This window comes from Aotus nancymaae, unplaced genomic scaffold (assembly GCF_030222135.1).
Source record: "Aotus nancymaae isolate 86718 unplaced genomic scaffold, 86718_ANA_hifiasm-v0.15.2.pri h1tg000004l, whole genome shotgun sequence".
Classification (NCBI taxonomy): domain Eukaryota; kingdom Metazoa; phylum Chordata; class Mammalia; order Primates; family Aotidae; genus Aotus; species Aotus nancymaae.
The window spans coordinates 10,180,685-10,200,379 of NW_026988415.1; the positions used below are offsets into that span (position 1 = coordinate 10,180,685).

A 19,695-nucleotide genomic window follows, 5' to 3' on the forward strand; every position below is an offset into this window, starting at 1 on the left:
TTAACAAACTTTTAATTTGTTTTCCATCTTTAAACATCTGGGCTTCACATGACAATCTGGGTTTCTGTCTTCTCTTGAAAAACCAAAGAGTTGATAATGCTGGGCCCACCTTACCACATGACAACATGTATCTGGAGCTGACTTATGAGCGTCCTCTGCTTTGAATGTTCTCCAGTTCACCACAGTCCCCACCACCTCCTGTTGCTCCTCATCATATAGAAAGAGTGTGAATTGCTATTTTCCACCTAATTTAGGCTGTTCATTAATTAAGCCTACTTCATATTTACATTATCTCCCTAACACATGGTGGGCATTCAAGTTTGTCACCTTTGCTTCAGGTCTCAGGTTTAGATTGTCAACCAACCTGATCCTTGTATTATTTCCGCTATAACTTCTCCAAATTCCTCTTGTTGATTGAGTCTAGTTCTACAGGGAGGCAAACCAGGGTTTTACTGCTGCGACTTAGGAGCTAGAAGGTCTTGAAAAATTGCCTGACCTCACAAAAACTCAATGTGTCAGTTCCCTATTGCTGCTGTAACAGATTACTACAACCTTAGTTACTTAAAACAATGAAAATGTATTGTTACAGTTCTGGCGGTCAGAAGTCCAAGATTACCCCATTGGGCTAAAAATCAAGGGTCAGCAGAGCTGTGTTCCTTCTGCAGACTCTAGAGGAGAATCTGTTTCTTTGACTTCTCTAGCTTGCAGATTGTCCACATTCCTTGGTTTATATCCCTGCATCACTTTGACCTCTGCCATCACATGTTCTCTGACTCTCCTGCCTCCCTCTTTTCCTAATGATTACATCGGTTCCACCATGATAATCCAGGATAATCTCCCCATATCGAGATCCTCAATCACATTTATAGTCTCTTTTACCATATAAGATAACATATTCATAAGTTCCAGGGATTAGGATGTAGACATCTTTGGGGATAATGGCACTCAGTTTCTCCAGTTGTGAAATGAGGACAAAAAGAGAACCTACTGCATGTAAATACTTAGCACAGTGTCATAATAGTGCCCCTTATGGGCATAATTCTAGTAGTATGCATTCAATAAATGACATTTCCGCCCCGTCCAATTGTCCAATCTCCTTTCCCTAAATTAAAGCTTTGAGAGGTCCTGAATATATATATATGTGTATTTTTTTTTGGCTAAAGAGAAGCTATGAATAGTAGTCATAAATGTAAGGTCTGGATTCACTTTAAAAGTATGACCAATCAGAGAGTAAAAATAAACAAATAAATAAAAAGCAGGAGATGCAATTCTCGCCTCTGATAAAGTAGACTTTAAAACAGGTTCAAGGCAGGTGAGTATAATAATATAATCGGAATTTACCCAGGTGACGAAAAAGGAAAGGCTTAACTCCCAAAATGAAGGGGGTAAAAATAGAATCTGTGCTTTCCATTTAAAAATAGGCCCAAAGGGCCAGGCGTGGTGGCTCATGCCTGTAATCCCAGCACTTTGGGAGGCCGAGGTGGGTGGATCACGAGATCAGGAGATCGAGACCATTCTGGCTAACACAGTGAAACCTCGTCTCTACTAAAAATATAAAAAAAAGAAAAAAAATTAGCTGGGCATGGTGGCATGCGCCTGTAGTCCCAGCTACTCGGGAGGCTGAGGCAGGAGAATTACTTGAACCCAGGAGGCAGAGGTTGCAGTGAGCCAAGATTGCACCACTGCACTCCAGCCTAGGTGACAGAACAAGACTCTATCTCAAAACAAAACAAAACGAAACAAAACAAGGCTCAAAGTTCCCACAAGTCCCTGTCAGATTCTCCCTTTAAACAAGCCTTTATCCATATCCCTAAGATATTCTACCCAAACCTGCTTGTCCTGAGGTTCAAGAATCTAAGGCAAAATTTTAAAACTATCTTATTAATATTTTAGATTTTAAAAAGTGCCTTTTCATGTCTTTTGCCCACTTTTTAATGGGGTTGTTTGTTTTTCTCTTGTAAATTTGTTTAAGTTCCTTAAATACTGCATGTTCTCGCTTATAAATGGGAGCTAAATGATAAGAACTCATGAACACAGAAGGAAACAACAGGCACTGGGGTCTACTTGAGGGTGGAGGGTGGGAGGAGGGAGAGAAGCAGAAAAGATCACTATTGGGTACTGAGCTTAATACCTAGGTGAAGTAAGAATATGTACAACAAACCCCCATGACACGTGTTTATCTATGTAACCTTTGCATGTACCCCCAAACCTAAAATAAAAATTTAAAAAGTGATTTTATATTCATTTTTTTCTTTTTATTCCTGTAATAACTAGAAAATACATGTGTGTGTATGTATGTATATATATATATATTCAAGGCATAGTCTCAATCTGTTGCCCAGGCTGGAGTGCAGTGGCACATTCTCAGATCACTGTGACCTCCACCTCTTGGGTTCAAGTAATTCTAATGCCTCAGCCTTTGCAGTAGTGGGGACCACAGATGTGTGCCACCACACCCAAATAATTTTGTTGTATTTTTAGTAGAGACAGGTTTTAACCATGTCGGTCAGGCTGGCCTTGAACTTCTGGCCTCAAGTGATCCTCCCATTTCAGCCTCTCAAAGTGATGGGATTATAGGTGTGAGCCACCGTGCCCAGCTGGAAAATACATACACTTAACATAAAATAAAATATACATTATGTAGATAGTAGATGGTAGGATATACATTACCATTAGAACTCTCTTTCTGTTTCTCGGTCTCTCACTCTGTTTTTCTATACATGTTAACTTTATTCTTTTCAATGTTTCTCCAGCAGCAGGGCCCTTGGCAACCGGCTGCTATTAAATGGCATCCTCAAAGTTTCTTTCACTCTGTATTAGTTTGAAAATCCTAGGGTAGGACTTCTTTGGCCCTGCTTACATCAAATGTTCATGCTAATCTTTTTTGTTTTCCTTTTTAAAGAGATGAGGTCTCACTCTGTCGCCCAGGCTGGAGTGCAGTAGTACCATCATGGCTCACTGCAGGCTCAACTTTCTGGGCTCAAGCGATCCTCCCCACTCAGCCTCCTGAGTAACTGCAACCGTAGGCGTGTGCCACCATGACTAAATAATTTTTAATTTTTTTGTAGAGATGGGGGTCTCACTATGTTTCCTAGGCTGTTCTGGAACTCCTGGCCTCAAGGAATCCTCCATCCTCGGCCTCCCACATTGTTTGGATTACAGGCATGAACCACCATGTCTGGCCCTAATCATACATCTAATCACTACTAATCATTGTGTGTTGGAAAAGCAGGGCCATGTAGGAAAATAAGAGTTCTCATTTGGAACCAATGTGTAAAATAATAGGAGGGGGTGTAGTTTCTCAGATGAAGGAAGAGAGTAACAGACATGGCCTGCTGGGTGAATTATGAGTTGAACAACCATCCCAATTTATGTATATTGATAATCATTGTTTACCAATTTAATTTTATGCTCTTTTAATTTACTGATTGTGCATATCACACTCATTTCTCTTTTATTTACTCTAGTTCTCATTGCCACTTAACATTTTATGTTTTATCACCATCTCAAATTGAATTAAGAAAATCCCCAGTTTTGAGCATCATTTCCCAAAATGTCTATGTCTTATACCCTAGTGAAAGTAACTTTTTTCTTTTATTTTAAAATATACTTTATTTTTTAGAGCAGTTTTAAGTTCACAACAAAATTGAACAGGAAGTACAGAGAGTTCCCATAAACTCTTTGCCCCACAATATCTTATTAATTCTTATTTTATAGTTTTGTTTAATCACTAATATTGTAACATGCCTGAAATATAATTGCCATTGAAACATTTTTCATATATTTTGCTCTATTATGCATTATCTGCCATCTTGAGGCTGATGACTCCTGATTCTGCACTCCTAGCCTAGACTTCTTTCCCTTCTTACTTATACAAACAGCTGTCCGAAGGACATCATCTGGTTGTCCTGCTGACCCTTCCAACCTAACATGTATATGAATGGGGATCAGAATCTTGTTTCCCTCCTTAAAACCTGTTTATTTTGTGTTTCCCTATCTCAGTGAAGGTTGTACCATTCAACCAATTGATCAAGCCCCAAATCTGGAGTTTGATCCTCCTAGTCCCTCCTTTCTCAGTAAGTACGTCAGGTGGTTGTGACTTGCCGATTGTACCTCCTAAATTCTACCCTGATTCCTGCTACCATTGCTTTAGTTCAGAAACTCATCATTCCTGGCTTGGATTACTGTACCAGCCTCCTATCTCATCTGTCTTCTTCTACTCTTGTTCAAATCCAGTTCTTCCCAAAGCCAAAGTGATCCTTCTAAAATGCAAATCTGACCATGTTGCCTGCTGCTCAAAACCTCTTAGAGACTCCCCTAACCTCCAAGAAAAAAACCCATGATCTCTTCTGATGTGGTTCTGGCCCATTTTCCCAACACCATCTCCCATTGTCCCCCGACAGCATTTCATCTAGCTCTCTTAACTAGGATATTTTCAGGAGGTGGGGTAGTTTAGTAATTAAGAGCACAGACTTAGGGGCAAATCAAGGCTTTGCCAGCTGGGGTAAGGTAAACTTAAACTTTCTGAGTCTCACTGTCTTTATTTGTAAAAGTGAGTAATGTAACTCCTTCATAGCATTATTATAAAGAGAATCTATGATAATATTGGCAAAATCCTTTGGACAGAGTAGGCATTTAGTACATGGTGATTTATTATTAAAATTGGGCTATGCTACTCCATTCACCACTTATTTTGCAAGGTGCCCTCCTTTGCCTTTTGAATTCTTTAGGATAGCAATTATTTTTGACTGCCTACTATGTGCCAGTAAGTTCTAGAAGTTGGGGAAGCATTGGTGAACTGGAACGACGTTCCGATCCAATTATTCCTTGTTATGCTTCGAGACCTTTTTTGGCCTTTCTATGTCTTGGAGAGTTTGTACTACCATTTCCCCTTGTATATTATTCTAATTCCTTTGATTACTTATCAACTTATCATGTTTAAGAGTTGCTGATTACTAATGGACTCTGCAGTTGAACTGTTGAGTAGAGATTGTATTTTGTTAATTTGTGAACATTTAATGCCTAACAGAGCATGATAATCATTCATTTAAATACATGAATTAGACACATAGATGTTCAGTAAATATTTCTTAGATTAAAATAAAAATATAGTTCCATAATAAAAGTGTTCTTTTATTGTTTAATGTAAATACACAGCCAAAACCCCTTTGGCTTTTAGGATTATCCTAGGAACGTGCCACCTAATTCTGTTTGTTTTTATAGGAAATAAGTGCCATTTGAGTTCAAATAACTAACTTTAAAATAAAGATCTAGAGTCTATTTCTTCATAACGTGGGATCTATGTGTCTAGTGTGAGAAAATTCCATACCAGAAGTGTTGCAAGGATCTGACTTGAAGCCTTACATTATTGTTCTTACTATTTCCATGTTTTTAGATTTTATCAATATCCATTTGTAAAGTGCTGGCCTTTTACTGGCTTTTATGAATTTAAAGTTTGTTTTTTTCAATTACGTATTTTCTGATATGTGCTCAGTTGAGTGTGTGTTGACAATTTTTTTTTCCTTCTTTTCTTCTTTCTTTTTACAGGCTTCCTTCCCTGGGAACTTGCATTTGGTTTTGGTTTTACGTCCTACCAGCTTTCTTCAACGAACTTTCACAGACATTGGATTTCGGTTTAGTCAGGAGGATTTCATGCTTAAATTACCAGTAAGAGTATATTATTTAAATGTTTTGTTCCTCTAATTCTCATAAAGACTTGCACCATGCCGTTTATATTTTACATGTGCCCATGTACCATTTAAAAGAAAAAAAATTAAATTTGTCTTTTAAAAGTATACATTTGAAATGTCCAAAAGTCTTTCACTTGCCATTTAAAAAAGAAATAGATTCATAGACTTATAACGAAACAATTACTTTTGCAAAAAAAAATGTCATATATGTTATATATATGTGTATATATGTATGTGTGCATGTGTGTATATGTATGTGTGTGTATGTGTATATAAGTGGGAAATTTTATTTTTAGTTAAATTGAATGTATGTTTTATGTATTTGAACTCCCATGAACTTACATCCTGAGCTAGTCCGGAGTACCATGACTTTTTAAATATATTTTTATATGCTTTTAAGGTTAAGAATAGGGTGCTCATAAATTTGGATACTTTTGAAAAGGTCAGTCCCTCCTGCTAAATTATAACTTACTACATAAAGTCCTTTTCTTTGTTGTGAGCATAGCATTCTTTTAGAAGCTAGACCATTAACTGCAGACTTTTAGATGAGGGAAAATTAGGAGTTTTGGTTTCTGTGGAGAATGATTTCATTTTACAGAAAATGTTTTGTAAAAAAAACTGTTATTATCTGAAGAAGATAGTGCATACATGTGTGGGGGCATGTACAGGAGAGACCTGTTCCAACCATTTATCAGAGGTAACTTTCTGCTAAATGTTTGCTAAAGTTCATTTTACAGTTTGATGGAGGGATGGCATGAAGGGCAGTTAACAGTATCTTTCTTGCTTATTTATATAGGTTGTTATGCTGAGCTCAGTTAGTGATTTGCTGACATACATTGATGACAAGCAATTAACCCCTGAGTTAGGCGGCACCTTGCAGTACTGCCACAGTGAATGGATCATCTTCAGAAATGTATGTTATCTTTGCCCTTACTGTAGAGCCTATAGTTCTTCATGTTAGCCTTTAAATCTACTTCTAGAAATTTTTCCTATTTAAAAAAAAAAATCAGATTTCTGGGGCCCTCACTTTTCAAATACATATGAATTCAACATCTTGGTTTTCTTCCGTATATATCTAGAAATAATGAGCAGTCACTGAGGATGGCAATTTAAGGAGAATACTAGGGAATAAGGAGATCATACTCTGCCCAACCCCTCCTGTGGCTATGTAGTTACTTGAAGAAATAAAGAGTTTGGATCCAAATCCTGGCCCTGCTGATTTTTAGTTATATGACCTTGGACAATATACATAACCTCTCTGAATCTTAGTTTTCCTAACTGTAAAATGGGACTAATAATAACTTACCTCGTAGGGATCTTAAAAAGACTAAATGGGATAGCAAATATAAAATGTTTTACATGGTGCCTAGCATATGGCAAACCATCAATAAATGCAAGTAGTATTATTAATCTCATCATCTTAGTGATGCGTCTGAGGCATTTAGATTTGTAACAAAGAGTACTTCTGTTTTAGAAATTTACAAATAGACAAGGGCCCTGCAGCTCCCAAGTATGTCTGTGGTAAATAAGTATGTTGAGTTCTAATCTCAGCGATAGGGGAACCCTTAGAAAGAGATTAATGATATACCATTAAATTAGGATTCCATTTTTCTCATACTTGTTCTTCACTCAGCATTTCATTCATTAATTCATTTAACAATGCATTCATTCAACAATTCATTTGCGTGAAGATGTATTGCCAAAATTAGCAATGCCTAGCCTTTAATAACTTGTAATGCTATAAATAAACAAGCAAATATTTTGAGATACATGGTAAACAGATTGCCATGTGGTATCTACATTTTGCCCTTCTTTCTCAGAGTAATTGGTTTTAAAAACAAAATAAACAACAAAACCTTACTTACCATTTTATGGCAACAAAGGCTTTGGGACTACCATTCCAAATCTTCTGTAGTACCTGAAATGAATTGTTGTGAGGAGTTTTTCTCCCATTTTCTTCAATCATCACCTTGTTTGGAATGCTAATGCTTAATCACAAATGATAATAAACAAATATAAAGTGACTTTACTGTTCTCATCTCTCTTCAGAAGTAAAGTTATTATAAAGCAATTTTGCCAATTGCAGAGTTTATAGAATAAGGAAAACACTATAATTTTCAAGAAAATAAAACAAATAATACATGGCATTTTTAATAAATAGTTTTCATCAATGTCCAAGTAATAAGTAAAGAAATTTGGGTAAAAGATATTCAGGAAGACTCTTATCCTTCCTTCAGTTTCGTAGAGGCTTAGATGAAGAGTTACAGTTGATTGCCAAGAGCAATGCCATATTTCTGTAGCAGAGAAGAGTTCATAGTATATGTGTTTGCTGTTATACCCCCAATAAAAACAATTACAATTACCAATCCAGTTTTTGATATGCTTACAGAGTTACCATAGAATTAAAATAATCACTGGCTCTTTGCAGGCTATAGAAAATTTTGCCCTCACAGTGAAAGAAATGGCTCAGATGTTACAGTCCTTTGGAACTGAACTGGCTGAGACAGAACTACCAGATGATATTCCCTCAATAGAAGAAATTCTGGCAATTCGTGCTGAAAGGTATCATCTATTGAAGGTATGTCTGAAAGAGTTGACAAATAAAAGATTTCCATGGTCTTTCTTTTTCCAGAGAAGTGTTAATTATGTACATTTTACACTGACTGTTGCATAAGTGGAGATAAAAGACATTTATATATTATATTTAAAAACTATAAAAAATAGGCCGGGCGCGGTGGCTCAAGCCTGTAATCCCAGCACTTTGGGAGGCCGAGGCGGGTGGATCACGAGGTCAAGAGATCGAGACCATCCTGGTCAACATTGTGAAACCCCGTCTCTACTAATACAAAAAAAAAAATTAGCTGGGCACGGTGGCGCGTGCCTGTAATCCCAGCTACTTAGGAGGCTGAGGCAGGAGAATTGCCTGAACCCAGGAGGCGGAGGTTGCAGTGAGCCGAGATCGCGCCATTGCACTCCAGCCTGGGTAACAAGAGCGAGACTCCGTCTCAAAAAAAAAAAAACTATAAAAAATAATACTTTATAAGAGAAGAATGTCCTGGATATGTTAGATCTAAGTGTCCCCTCTGTAAATCGTGCATTATCTTGAGAAGTTATTTAAATATATCTTATAAATGCTCCAGAAAAAGAAATCGTTTTTTTGTTTTGTTTTGTTTTACTATGTGCAGTCATGCACTGCATAATGTTGTTTTGATCAATCACGAACCACATATATGACAGTGGTCCTATAAGATTATACCATATTTTTACTGTACCTTTTCTATGTTTATATATGTTTAGATACACAAAAGTATACTGTTGTGTTACAACTGCATACAGTATATAGTACAGTAACCTGCTGTGCAGTTTTGTACCCTAGGAGCAATAGGCTCTACCCTGTAGCCTAGATGTGTTGTAGGCTATCCATCTAGGTTTGTGTAAATGCACTCTGTGATGTTCACAAAATGATGAAATCACCTAATAATGCATTTTTCATAACAAATCCCCAACATTAAGTGATGCATGGCTGTATTTTTAATTTTTGATGAGGAGTCAGGAGACAGAGTTTCTTGTCCCATCTTTGCTGTGAACTAGCATTGTGACCAAGGCTAACATTGTTCGATTGATTATAAGATCTCTTCTCTGCAGAATACTAGGTCTTGATGTTTTCGACAGTAGACCAGGGGTTGCAAATTGTTTGTGCTCTCCTACCCAGGTCTTTGTGGAGTGTTGCTTTGTGAAGGACTCTGAAGCACAGTTCAGATAATCAGCAAATATTTTTTGGATCCACTTCAGAAAGTTTAAGAATAAGCTGAACAACACTTGGCATTCATATAACTCATCTCTTTCATCTGATAATAGACATACTGTGTGCACTGGAAGATTCAAGCTATATAAAGAGATATATGTTTAAATTTAAAAGATAAACTGACTTTTTTTCCAACTTTCATTTTAGGTCCAGAGGGTTCATGTGCAGGTTTGTTACATGGATAAATTATGGGATGCTGAGGTTTGGTGTATGAATGGTTTTGCCACCCAGGTAGTGAGCATAGTACCAGATAGGTAGTTTTTCAATACTCGCCCCCCTCCCACCCTCCTTCCTCTAGTGGTCCCCACTGTCTATTGTTCTCATCTCTTATGTCCATGTGTACCTAATGTTTAGCTCCCACTGTGAGAACATGCGGTATTTGGTTTCCTGTTCCTGCATTAATTTGCTTAGGATAATGGCCTACAGCTGCATCCATGTTGCTGCAAAGGACATGATCTCATTCCTTTTTATGACTGAATAGTATTCCATGGTGTATATGTACCACATTTTCTTTATACAGTCCACCACTGATGGCCACCTGGGTTGATTCCATGTCTTTGCTATTGTGAATAATGCTGCAATGACATATGAGTGCATGTGTCTTTTGGTAGAACAATTTATTTTCCTTTGGATATAAACCCAGTAATGGGTTTGCTGGGTTGAATGTATTCTGTTTTAAGCTCTTTGAGAAATCTCCATACTGTTTTCCACAGTGACTGAACTAATTTACATCCCCCAACAAGTATGTATCAGTGTTTTCTTTTTTCTGTGGCCTCGCCAGCAGCTGTTATTTTTTGTCTTTTTAATAATAGCCATTCTGACTGGTATGAGGTGGTATCTCATAGTGGTTTGATTCTCAAGAAACTGACTTTTTGAATCACAATCTAAAAACAAAACTCTGCCCAAGGAAAGGAAGCTCTGTTCTTCATAAACTACATGTTGGGCAACTTGCTTACCTTTTCTGAGTTGCAGTTTCTGTAACTTTACAATGAGGAGGATGATCATGATGCATCATACCTTGTAGGATTGTTGTGAAGATGAAATGAGGCAAAGAAAGTGATGTTTGTATAACAATGTTGGGTACATAGTTGGTACTTCATAAACATTGGCTTTTAATGTTGATGTTATTACACATGTTGGTGATGGTGTCATGGAATCTGTTCTCAGAATAAATGTACAGTCAAATTTTGTCTACAATTTCAAGGGACTCTTGGACCACCTGAAAGAAATCTTAAATCACTCTTAGATGTCTCAGAAAGGGCTATATTGTTAGATCACCCACTAAAGTTAAGACCTTCTGAATAGAGGCATATATGTGATGAATTAATTAAATCTAAATGTGAAGTAAAATAAGACTTCAAGTAGGGAGTGATTAGTGACAATTAAGGATTAATAGGAAAAGCATTTAACTGTATCTGAACATGCATTAAGTATTATTTACAATTATATGCTTTCTACTATGGTGGTTTTTATTGTGCTATTATTGCTTTATTTAAGCTAATTAAAAGTGTTAGCACAACAGTGCTGGGTGCAGTGGTACATATCTGTTGTCCCAGCTACTCGGGAGCCTGAGGCAGCAGGATTGTTTGAGCCCAGGAGTTTGGGTCCGTCCTGGGCAACATAGCAAGACCCCATCTCTAAAAACGTAAATAAAAATAAATAAAAGTATTAGCAGAATGGAATGGACTGGATTGGAATTTTCTATCAGTTAGAGAAGGAGGCTACAAATAGAGCACATGGTACTTCTTCCCATAATGATCTTATATTAATTGCAACATCCATCTCTGAGGCAGGGGCTTCTTGGATCCTCACAGCTTTTGGATTTTGTGGCACTGAGATTTTACGATTTTGTGAATTTTTAGAGAGCTATGAAAGCAAAGGCTATTTAGAATTACTGTTTCCATTCTTCATGCCATAGTTGTATGTTCCCTTCTCATCAGATCATTCAGTTTAGGTTACTAATTAGCTGATACTCCTGTTGTGTCTTTGGACAGAATGATATTACAGCTGTAACCAAAGAAGGAAAAATTCTGCTAACAAATCTAGAAGTGCCTGACACTGAAGGAGCTGTCAGTTCAAGACTAGAATATCATCAGCAGATCAGTGGTGACTGGCAAACTATTAATAAGTGAGTACTCTCTTTTTGGTTTAGAGTTACTTATTTGATATTTTTGAAAGGCAATTATACATTTTTGCTGCAATATGTTAAGTGTGAAAGTATTCCTGGACCTCTGGAAATCTGAGAACTTATTTCTAGATTGTCTGACAGAGATGATTTTACTTGTAGAAGAGATTCTGTGGACATTGGTAGTCTCTACAGGTAGAACCAAGTGTCATAGGCTATGATTTTGTCTATAATTCTTAGTGTCCAGGCCACGTTTATCTACATATTTACAAAACAGATAATTGTTTTTAGGAATAATTTGAGTTTTCTTTGTTAAGGTTGCTGACTCAAGTACATGATATGGAAACAGCTTTTGATGGATTTTGGGAAAAACATCAATTAAAAATGGAGCAGTATCTGCAACTATGGAAGTTTGAGCAGGATTTTCAAGAGGTCAGTTAAAACCTTTTTTGTACACGTTTTTTTCATTATACTGAAGTTCTCACTTCTTAATCATCAGAAATCCTGTCTTGCAAGATGCCCATTTATACCTACGAAGAGAAAAAAAAGGAGGCAAAAATAAACAAACCTTGGCTTAGACTGAAGAAAACCTCTACTAAAATTTGGAGACTTCTACTTTTTCAGCTTGCTCATTTCCTATGAGAAAGTATCAAACTACCAATATATATGAAAGGGACAAAGTTACTTTCTACTTTGAGGTTTGTTATTCAAATTTGTCGTAGATAAAAAGGGTGTTCAAGGTTATGAGATAGCTTTCCAAGACAATAATACCAACTTCCTTCTTGGTTTTTAAATCCCATCTACCTATGATGACCATATTTAGTATGACCTAACAAGCTTTTATTTCTGATCCAGGAGTTTATTTCTATGAAAAGCCTGAGAGATGAAATTAAATAAGTTTAATAAATAATTAAAAGTATATTCCAATTGAACCCTCCTGAAAAATCCATCATATATGGTCAAGATGCATAGATTTAGTTTCTTTTCCTTTTTCAGTCATGTTCAACCTTCTCACAGTCTCTTTCATAGTATATACTTCACCAGAGGATCCAAGGAAAACTCACTTATTCTCTCTTGCATGTGCCCAGCTTGTTTTCTGCCCATGAATGGCTTACTGTCTTTGTATTTCACTTGCTCATCAGAGTTAGGTTTGGGAGGAGCACTGTACTCTGGACATAGGGCTCAGTTACCACCAGCATTTTCCTTCCTTTGATTCAAACGTCTTTTGAAACGTTCTCCATGAAACCTCCCTAAAGAAAGAATAGGATAAGTTGCTCTTGGTCCTTCTAGGTATTTGTATTTCTCCCTCCTCTCCAACTGAATATACGGAAAATAGCACTTTTCCTGAGCATGCTCATTATGATTACACTTACATATTGATTTGTATCCATACCAAATGCTTGTCCTGTGGTTATGTTCTGTTTCCCCAAGTCATTAATTTCTGTCTTTAATCAATATTGTTGTTTGTCTTAGATTATAATCTCACTGATATGGTGTATCTCATAGTGACATGTTGACAGGTTGATATGTCTAGAAACATGACTTTTAAAAAAACACATAGAAACATAAACTTACAGAAAAATTGCAAATATAAGAAAAATAGAAATACTCATATACTTTCTTCCCAGATTAACTTAATCATAATATTTTACTCAATTTGCTTTATTATTTGTATTCCCTCATATATATATACAGATAATACCTTTTCTGATCTGACACATAATGTATTTTTCTGACCCATTTGAGTGTAAGTTGCATTCATGATGGCCCTTTCCCCCTAAATACTTCCATTTTTTTCTAATAGGGATATTCTGTTATGTAACCATAGTACAGATATCAGATTCAGTACCTTTAACAATGCTATACTTTTACATTATCTGCCATTGGTATTCCAATTTTGTTAGTTGACTCAGTCAAGTCTTTCATAGCATTATTTTTCCTTCAGAACTGGATCCTATATAGGGTCCAGTCTTGCATTGGCTTGTATCTTTAGTGTCCTTAAATCTAGAACATTTCCACAGCCTTCTTTTGTCTTTTATGACTCTACATTTTGAAGAATGTAGTCCTTTTTTTTTTTTTTTTTTGAGATAATTCTGTCTCTCAGGTTGGAGTACAGTGGCACAGTCATAGCTACTGCAGCCTCAAACTCCTGGGTTTAAGCGATTCTCCCACCTCAGCCTCCCAAGTAGCTGGGACTACACGTATGCACCACCATACCTGGCTAATTTTTAAATTTTTGTAGGGATGGGGTCTCACTGTGTTGCCCAGGCTGGTCTCCAACTACTAGGCTCAAACAATCCTCCCTCCTCAGCCTTCCAAAATGCTGGGATTTCAGGTATGAGCTATAAGGACTCATGCCCAGCCATAGTCCCTTTTTAAATAAAATTTTCTTCATTTGGAGTTTGTATGACATCTTCTCATGATTCTACTTAGTATGTATGACCAGCTAGAATACCACATTAGTTAAGTGTCCTTCTTAGAGAATCCCATCTGCAGATGAATGACACCTACTTCCCTCTTATTGTTGATATGGATTTTGATTGTCTATTCAGGATGTTGTTGAATTTCTCCACTGTAAAATTACTTTTATTCCCATTCCAATTAGTAGTAAATGTGTGGGGGGAAAATTTAAGGTTATGCAAATATCCTGCTATTCATCAAAATTTCCCCATAGATTTAGCATCAACTGATGATGCTTGTCTGGACAAACCTTTGCTATGATGGTTGCAAAATAATGATTTTTTTCAACCCCCATGTCCAGTCCACATTTATCAGTCCACACTAGGCATTCTGCTGAAGCAAGAGCCTTCCCTTCTCTCCATTTATTTCTTTATTTGATTCAAATATTTTTACTTAATGGTTTTAAAAATACTTTCAAGTTTTATTTTAGATTTAGGGGGTATACATGCATGTATGTTACATGGGTATATTGTGTGATGCTGAGGTTTGAGATGTGAATGATACCGTTACTTAGGTAGTGAGAATAATACCCAATAGTTTTTAAGCCCTTACCTTCCTCCTTTTCCCTCTTTTAACAGTCGCCAGCATTTATTCTTCCTATCTTTATGTCTATGTGCAACCAGTGCTTAACTTCCATTTATAAGTGACAACATGCTGTATTTGGTTTTCAGTTCCCATGTTAGTTTGCTTAGAATAATGACCTCCAGCTGCATCATGTTGCTGCAAAAGACATGATTTTGTTCTTTTTTGTGGCTGCATAGTATTCCATGGAGTATTTGCACCACATTTTCTTTATCCAGTCCATCACTGATGGGCACCAAGGTTGATTCCAAGCCTCTGCTATTGTGAATATTGCTGCAATGAACATACAATTGCATTGTCTTTTTTTTATAGAATGATTTATTTTCCTTTGGGTATATACTCAGTAATGGGATTGCTGGGTCAAATGGTAGCTCTATCTTAAGTTCTTTGAGAAATATTCAGGATGCTTTCCACAGTGGCTGAACTAATTTACTTACTAACAGTGTATCAGTGTTCCCTTCTCTCCATAGCCTCACCAGCATCTGTTCCTTTTTGCCCCTTTAATAATAGCCATTCTGACTGGCGTGAGATGGCATCTCATTTGATTTGCATTTCTCTGTTTGAGCATTTTTTTGTGTTTGTTTAAGTTCCTTACAGACTCTGGACATTAAAGTTTTGTCAGATGCATAGTTTGTGAATATTTTCTCCCATTTTGTAGGTTGTCTGTTTACTCTGTTGATAGTTTCTTTTATTATGCAAAAGTTCTTTAGTTTAATTAGGTCTCACATATTAATTTTTGTATTTGCTGAAATTACTTTTGAGATTTTAGTAATAAATTATTTACCAAGGCCCATGTCCAGAATGGTGTTTCCTAGGTTTTATCCCAAGATTCTTGTAGCCTGATGTCTTGCATTTAAATCTTTAATCCATCCTTAGTTAATTGTTATATATGGTGAAAGGTAGGGTTCCAGTTTCACTCTTCTTTATATGACTAGTCAGCTATCTCAGCACCATTTATTGAATAGGGAGTCCTTTCCTCCTTGATTATTTTCCTTGATTTTGTAAAAGATCAGATGGCTTTAGGTGTGTAGCTTTATTTCTGGGTTCTCTATTGTGTTCCATTGGTCTATGTGTCTGTATTTGTACCAGGACTATGCTGTTTTGGTATAGTTTGATATTGGGTAATGTGTTATTTCTGCCTTTGTTCTTTTTCCTTATGATTGCTTTCGCTATTTGAGCTATTTTGTAGTTTCATATGAATTTTAGAACAGTTTTTCTAATTCGGTGAAAAAGAATGTTGGTAGTTTGACAGGAATAGCATTGAATCTGTAGATTATTTTGGACAGTATGGCCATTTGTGTGATAGGGATTATTCTTCAAATCTATGAGCATGGAATGTTTTTTCCATTTGCTTTTGTCATCCATGATTTCTTTCAGCAGTGTTTTGTAGGTCTCCTTATAGAGATTTTTCTCCTCCTTAGGCTACATGTATTACTAGATATTTTATTCTTTTTGTGGCCATTGTAAATGAAATTGGATTTGTGATTTGGCTTTCAGCTTGAACATTATTGGTGTATAGAAATGCTACTGATTTTTGTACATTGATTTTGTATCCTGAAACTTCCTTGAAGTTGTTTATCAATTCTAGGAGCCTTTTGGTAGAGTCTTTAGTGTTTTCTAGATATAGAATCATATCATCAGCAAAGAGAGATGATTTGACTTTTTTTCTAATTCCTAGGTTTTTTTTTAAATGGTTTATAATTTATTACTGTTCTTGACTATTTTGGTGTTTCAAACTGTTGCTGTATCCTTGTGACATGCTCCAACATTTAAATAAATCACCTTCTTACTTTCTGGCATAAAAATACATCCCAAGTTCATCTGTACCTATTCTGCCTCAGCCATGGAATCAGTCATTTCCCTGAGGCGCCCTGGTTTCTTTTTCTGGGAAACAGTATTAAAGATCAAGATCTGGGTGGGAGGTGTGCTTATTACTTCTGGAGGGATTTTCCTTTTAGGATCATTCATCAGAGAGCTGGGGAATGATGACAAAAATAAACTTAGATGAAAATTCTCAGGTAAGATTGTGTTTTAGATGTATATATACACACACACACACACACACACACAAATGTATATATACCTATACATACCTCACATGTATACATTTATGCAAATATATGTCCTCATATATAAACCTCACATTTATACATTTATGCAAATACTTGTCCTCATATATAAACCTACACATGTACATGGTGATCTTTTATATATCATGAGTACACATTGATATCTATGAAGTTAAATTTTAACAGATTTCTGTTAGCTATTTCTGTGAATAAAATAACAAAATATTTTTTAATATGAGCAATTTCTCCATGTCAATATTTTTGTTTAAAAGCATTTTGTATAAAACTTGATCATAAAGGGACGATTTTTATGTTTTAAAAGCTCTTTGTTTCCTACTTTTAGCTTGTGACTGAAGTTGAATTTCTGTTAAACCAACAAGCAGAACTGGCTGATGTAACAGGGACTATAGCTCAAGTAAAACAAAAAATAAAAAAATTGGAAAACTTAGATGAAAAATCTCAGGTAAGATTGTGTTTTAGATGTTTGCTATATTTATACAGCATAATAGATATGCTTTGGTGGGACTAGGTGGTATAAACCCTTATTATGAATTTCTTTATTTTATTTTTCCATAGGTTATTGGTGTATAGGTGGTGTTTGGTTACATGCGTAAGTTCTTTAGTGGTGATTTGTGAGATTTTGGTGCACCTGTCACCCAAGAAGTATACACTGCACCCTATTTGTAGTCTTTTATTCCTCGCCCTCCTCCCATCTTAACAACATTCTGTATATTAGGCACATTCTGTATATTAGGCACAATCATATTGGTCTATATTCTGTTTTGTTCAATGTGGGCCAAGGGTGACACTACAGATGTGTCATGTAGCTGTAAAAGGATGTCTCTGAGACAATAGCATGAACTCTTTCAAGCCCACCAATGGCAGCAAGGGCATAAATTATTTCGGAGAAGCTAGAAAAATGTGTATTCAGAATGATATATGGTGCTTGGAAATGATGGAAACATATAAGGACATAATTCCTTAAATGCCCACTTTATGATATATGCAGTTTAACCAAATAGAGACTCACACAGAGAGATCTACTTATTTTTACTATCTGTGAACTTGAGTAAATTGATTTCTAATCTTCCATGTCCTCATCTATACATTGGGGATAAAATGACCTACTTTGCAGGACAATTGTGAGTATTCATTTAGATGTATATAAAGCACCTAGCACACCACTGGGCTATGTAGTAAGTACTCAACAGAAGCAGTTTTTATTATTTCTGCTAGTCTTAAAGTTTGGACTAATGGCTTTAATACTTAAAAAAACTCTAGCTTTTATGTGAGAGTAAGGCCATGCTTTTTATGTGAGAGCAAGGCCATGCTTTTTAGGATGGATTCTCAGCATACAAACAGATTTCTGGGTGAACCATGAGTATGTGAAAACAAATATTGAAGAAGCAACAGTTATGATAACTAGTTCTGGAATTATGCTTGTAGATCTCTGTGATCATGGGACAGGTTACATATCCCTATGGTATAGTAGAAAGAGGAGGCAAACTGGTTTGGAAACTAAGGGGGACTTAATTTTTTTCCATTTAATGACTTTCCATTTCTAATTGTGATAAAAATGCATAATATGAAATTTGCCATCTTAATCATTTTTAAGGGTTTAGTTCAGTAGTGATAAGTAAATTCCTATTGTTGTACAATAGCTCCAGAACTTTTCTATCTTATAAAATTGAAAGTATATCTCCATTAGATAACAGCTCTCCATTTTAAACCTGGTTTTCCCACTAGGTAGAGAGGCCAGTCATTTCCTCTTTCTGGGTTTCAGTTTTGTTTAGTTTGACAAACATTTCTTGAACTCCCACTAGGATTGAGTCTCTGCACTGGGGGGAGCAAGTAGTTGACAGAGTGGAGGCAAGGCCACTAAGGGTTATTTTTTGACATAGAAATCCTATGACTTCAGGTATGTTAAGTAGTCCAGGTACATGACAACTCTGATGAGATTTCTAAGGCCAAGATGATATGAAGTACATTTGGCTGGTGTGTATACCTCATTTAATATAGGTGGTTCTCTTCTAAATCCACAAATATTAGAAGAAAAAAAATCTCATTCACATTCTGGGTGTGATGTAAAATTTTTGGTTTCTATAACCAGAAATTCATGAGCTTCTAATGACATCACTGCTGCAGCTAATTATTGTGATCTTAAGGCTTTTTATTTATTTTTTTTTTTTGCAGCCTGAAGAAGTATACATCAAATTATATTTTTGGCAATATATCCTTCTTGCTCAAACAATTTGCTCCTTAATTATTTTCTTTTTTTCTCTATAGGAACAGAGATCATGTATTCATTATTGTCTTTCTTTGTTAAAATCAGGAGCTATTAGCAAAGGCCCAGTTTGTGATATTACATGGACACAAGCTTGCAGCAAATCACCATTATGCACTTGATTTAATCTGCCAGAGGTGCAATGAGCTACGTTACCTTTCTGATATTTTGGTTAATGAGATCAAAGCAAAACGGATACAGCTCAGCAGGACCTTCAAAATACATAAACTACTACAGCAGGTAGTGTAATGGGAAATGATTCATTTCTGAAAAGGAATGAACATTTTTTTCCAGATCCTGCTAGCCTGCAACACTTTACCCTTCTGCCTCATAGAATACCCTTTATCTTCTCAGAGTTTATATGGTCAGGGACTGGTATAGTTTTGGAATTAAATTTGTAAGAGGTCTGAAGGGCTGAATTTGATTCTGATTTTTTCATCCATCTGTCAATGAACTATTCATGGAAGATCCAATATAGTTCAAATTTTGCCCTTTGTTCTAAATATTGAAATTGTGGAGTAATGGCTTCCTTTCTATTTTGGGTACAACTCTGAAGCCTCCACTGGTGATGGTTTGTACTCGAAACATTTTTAAAAGCCTGAGGGGCATTTTGCTAAAGGCTGAAACTCCTTTCACATTTCATAGTACAGAAATAAAATATTAAACAGTGACTGGAAAAT

The 19,695-nt window shown here is 36.1% G+C and overlaps 1 protein-coding gene across 5 annotated transcripts in view; it reads left to right on the forward strand.

The window, feature by feature from the left end:
• MCF2 (MCF.2 cell line derived transforming sequence) overlaps window positions 1-19,695 on the forward strand; it is a 135,415-nt gene that overhangs the window by 73,401 nt on the left and 42,319 nt on the right. For 4 of the 5 annotated variants that reach the window (XM_012469898.3, XM_012469899.3, XM_012469900.3 and 1 more), the window contains 7 exons: window positions 5,548-5,667; window positions 6,487-6,603; window positions 8,119-8,268; window positions 11,490-11,623; window positions 11,938-12,052; window positions 17,075-17,194; window positions 19,064-19,255. In XM_012469898.3, coding sequence (XP_012325321.1) covers window positions 5,548-5,667; window positions 6,487-6,603; window positions 8,119-8,268; window positions 11,490-11,623; window positions 11,938-12,052; window positions 17,075-17,194; window positions 19,064-19,255 — 948 coding nt within the window. The remainder of the gene's footprint in view (window positions 1-5,547; window positions 5,668-6,486; window positions 6,604-8,118; window positions 8,269-11,489; window positions 11,624-11,937; window positions 12,053-17,074; window positions 17,195-19,063; window positions 19,256-19,695) is intronic. The other variant, XM_064360860.1, reaches the window with a different exon arrangement.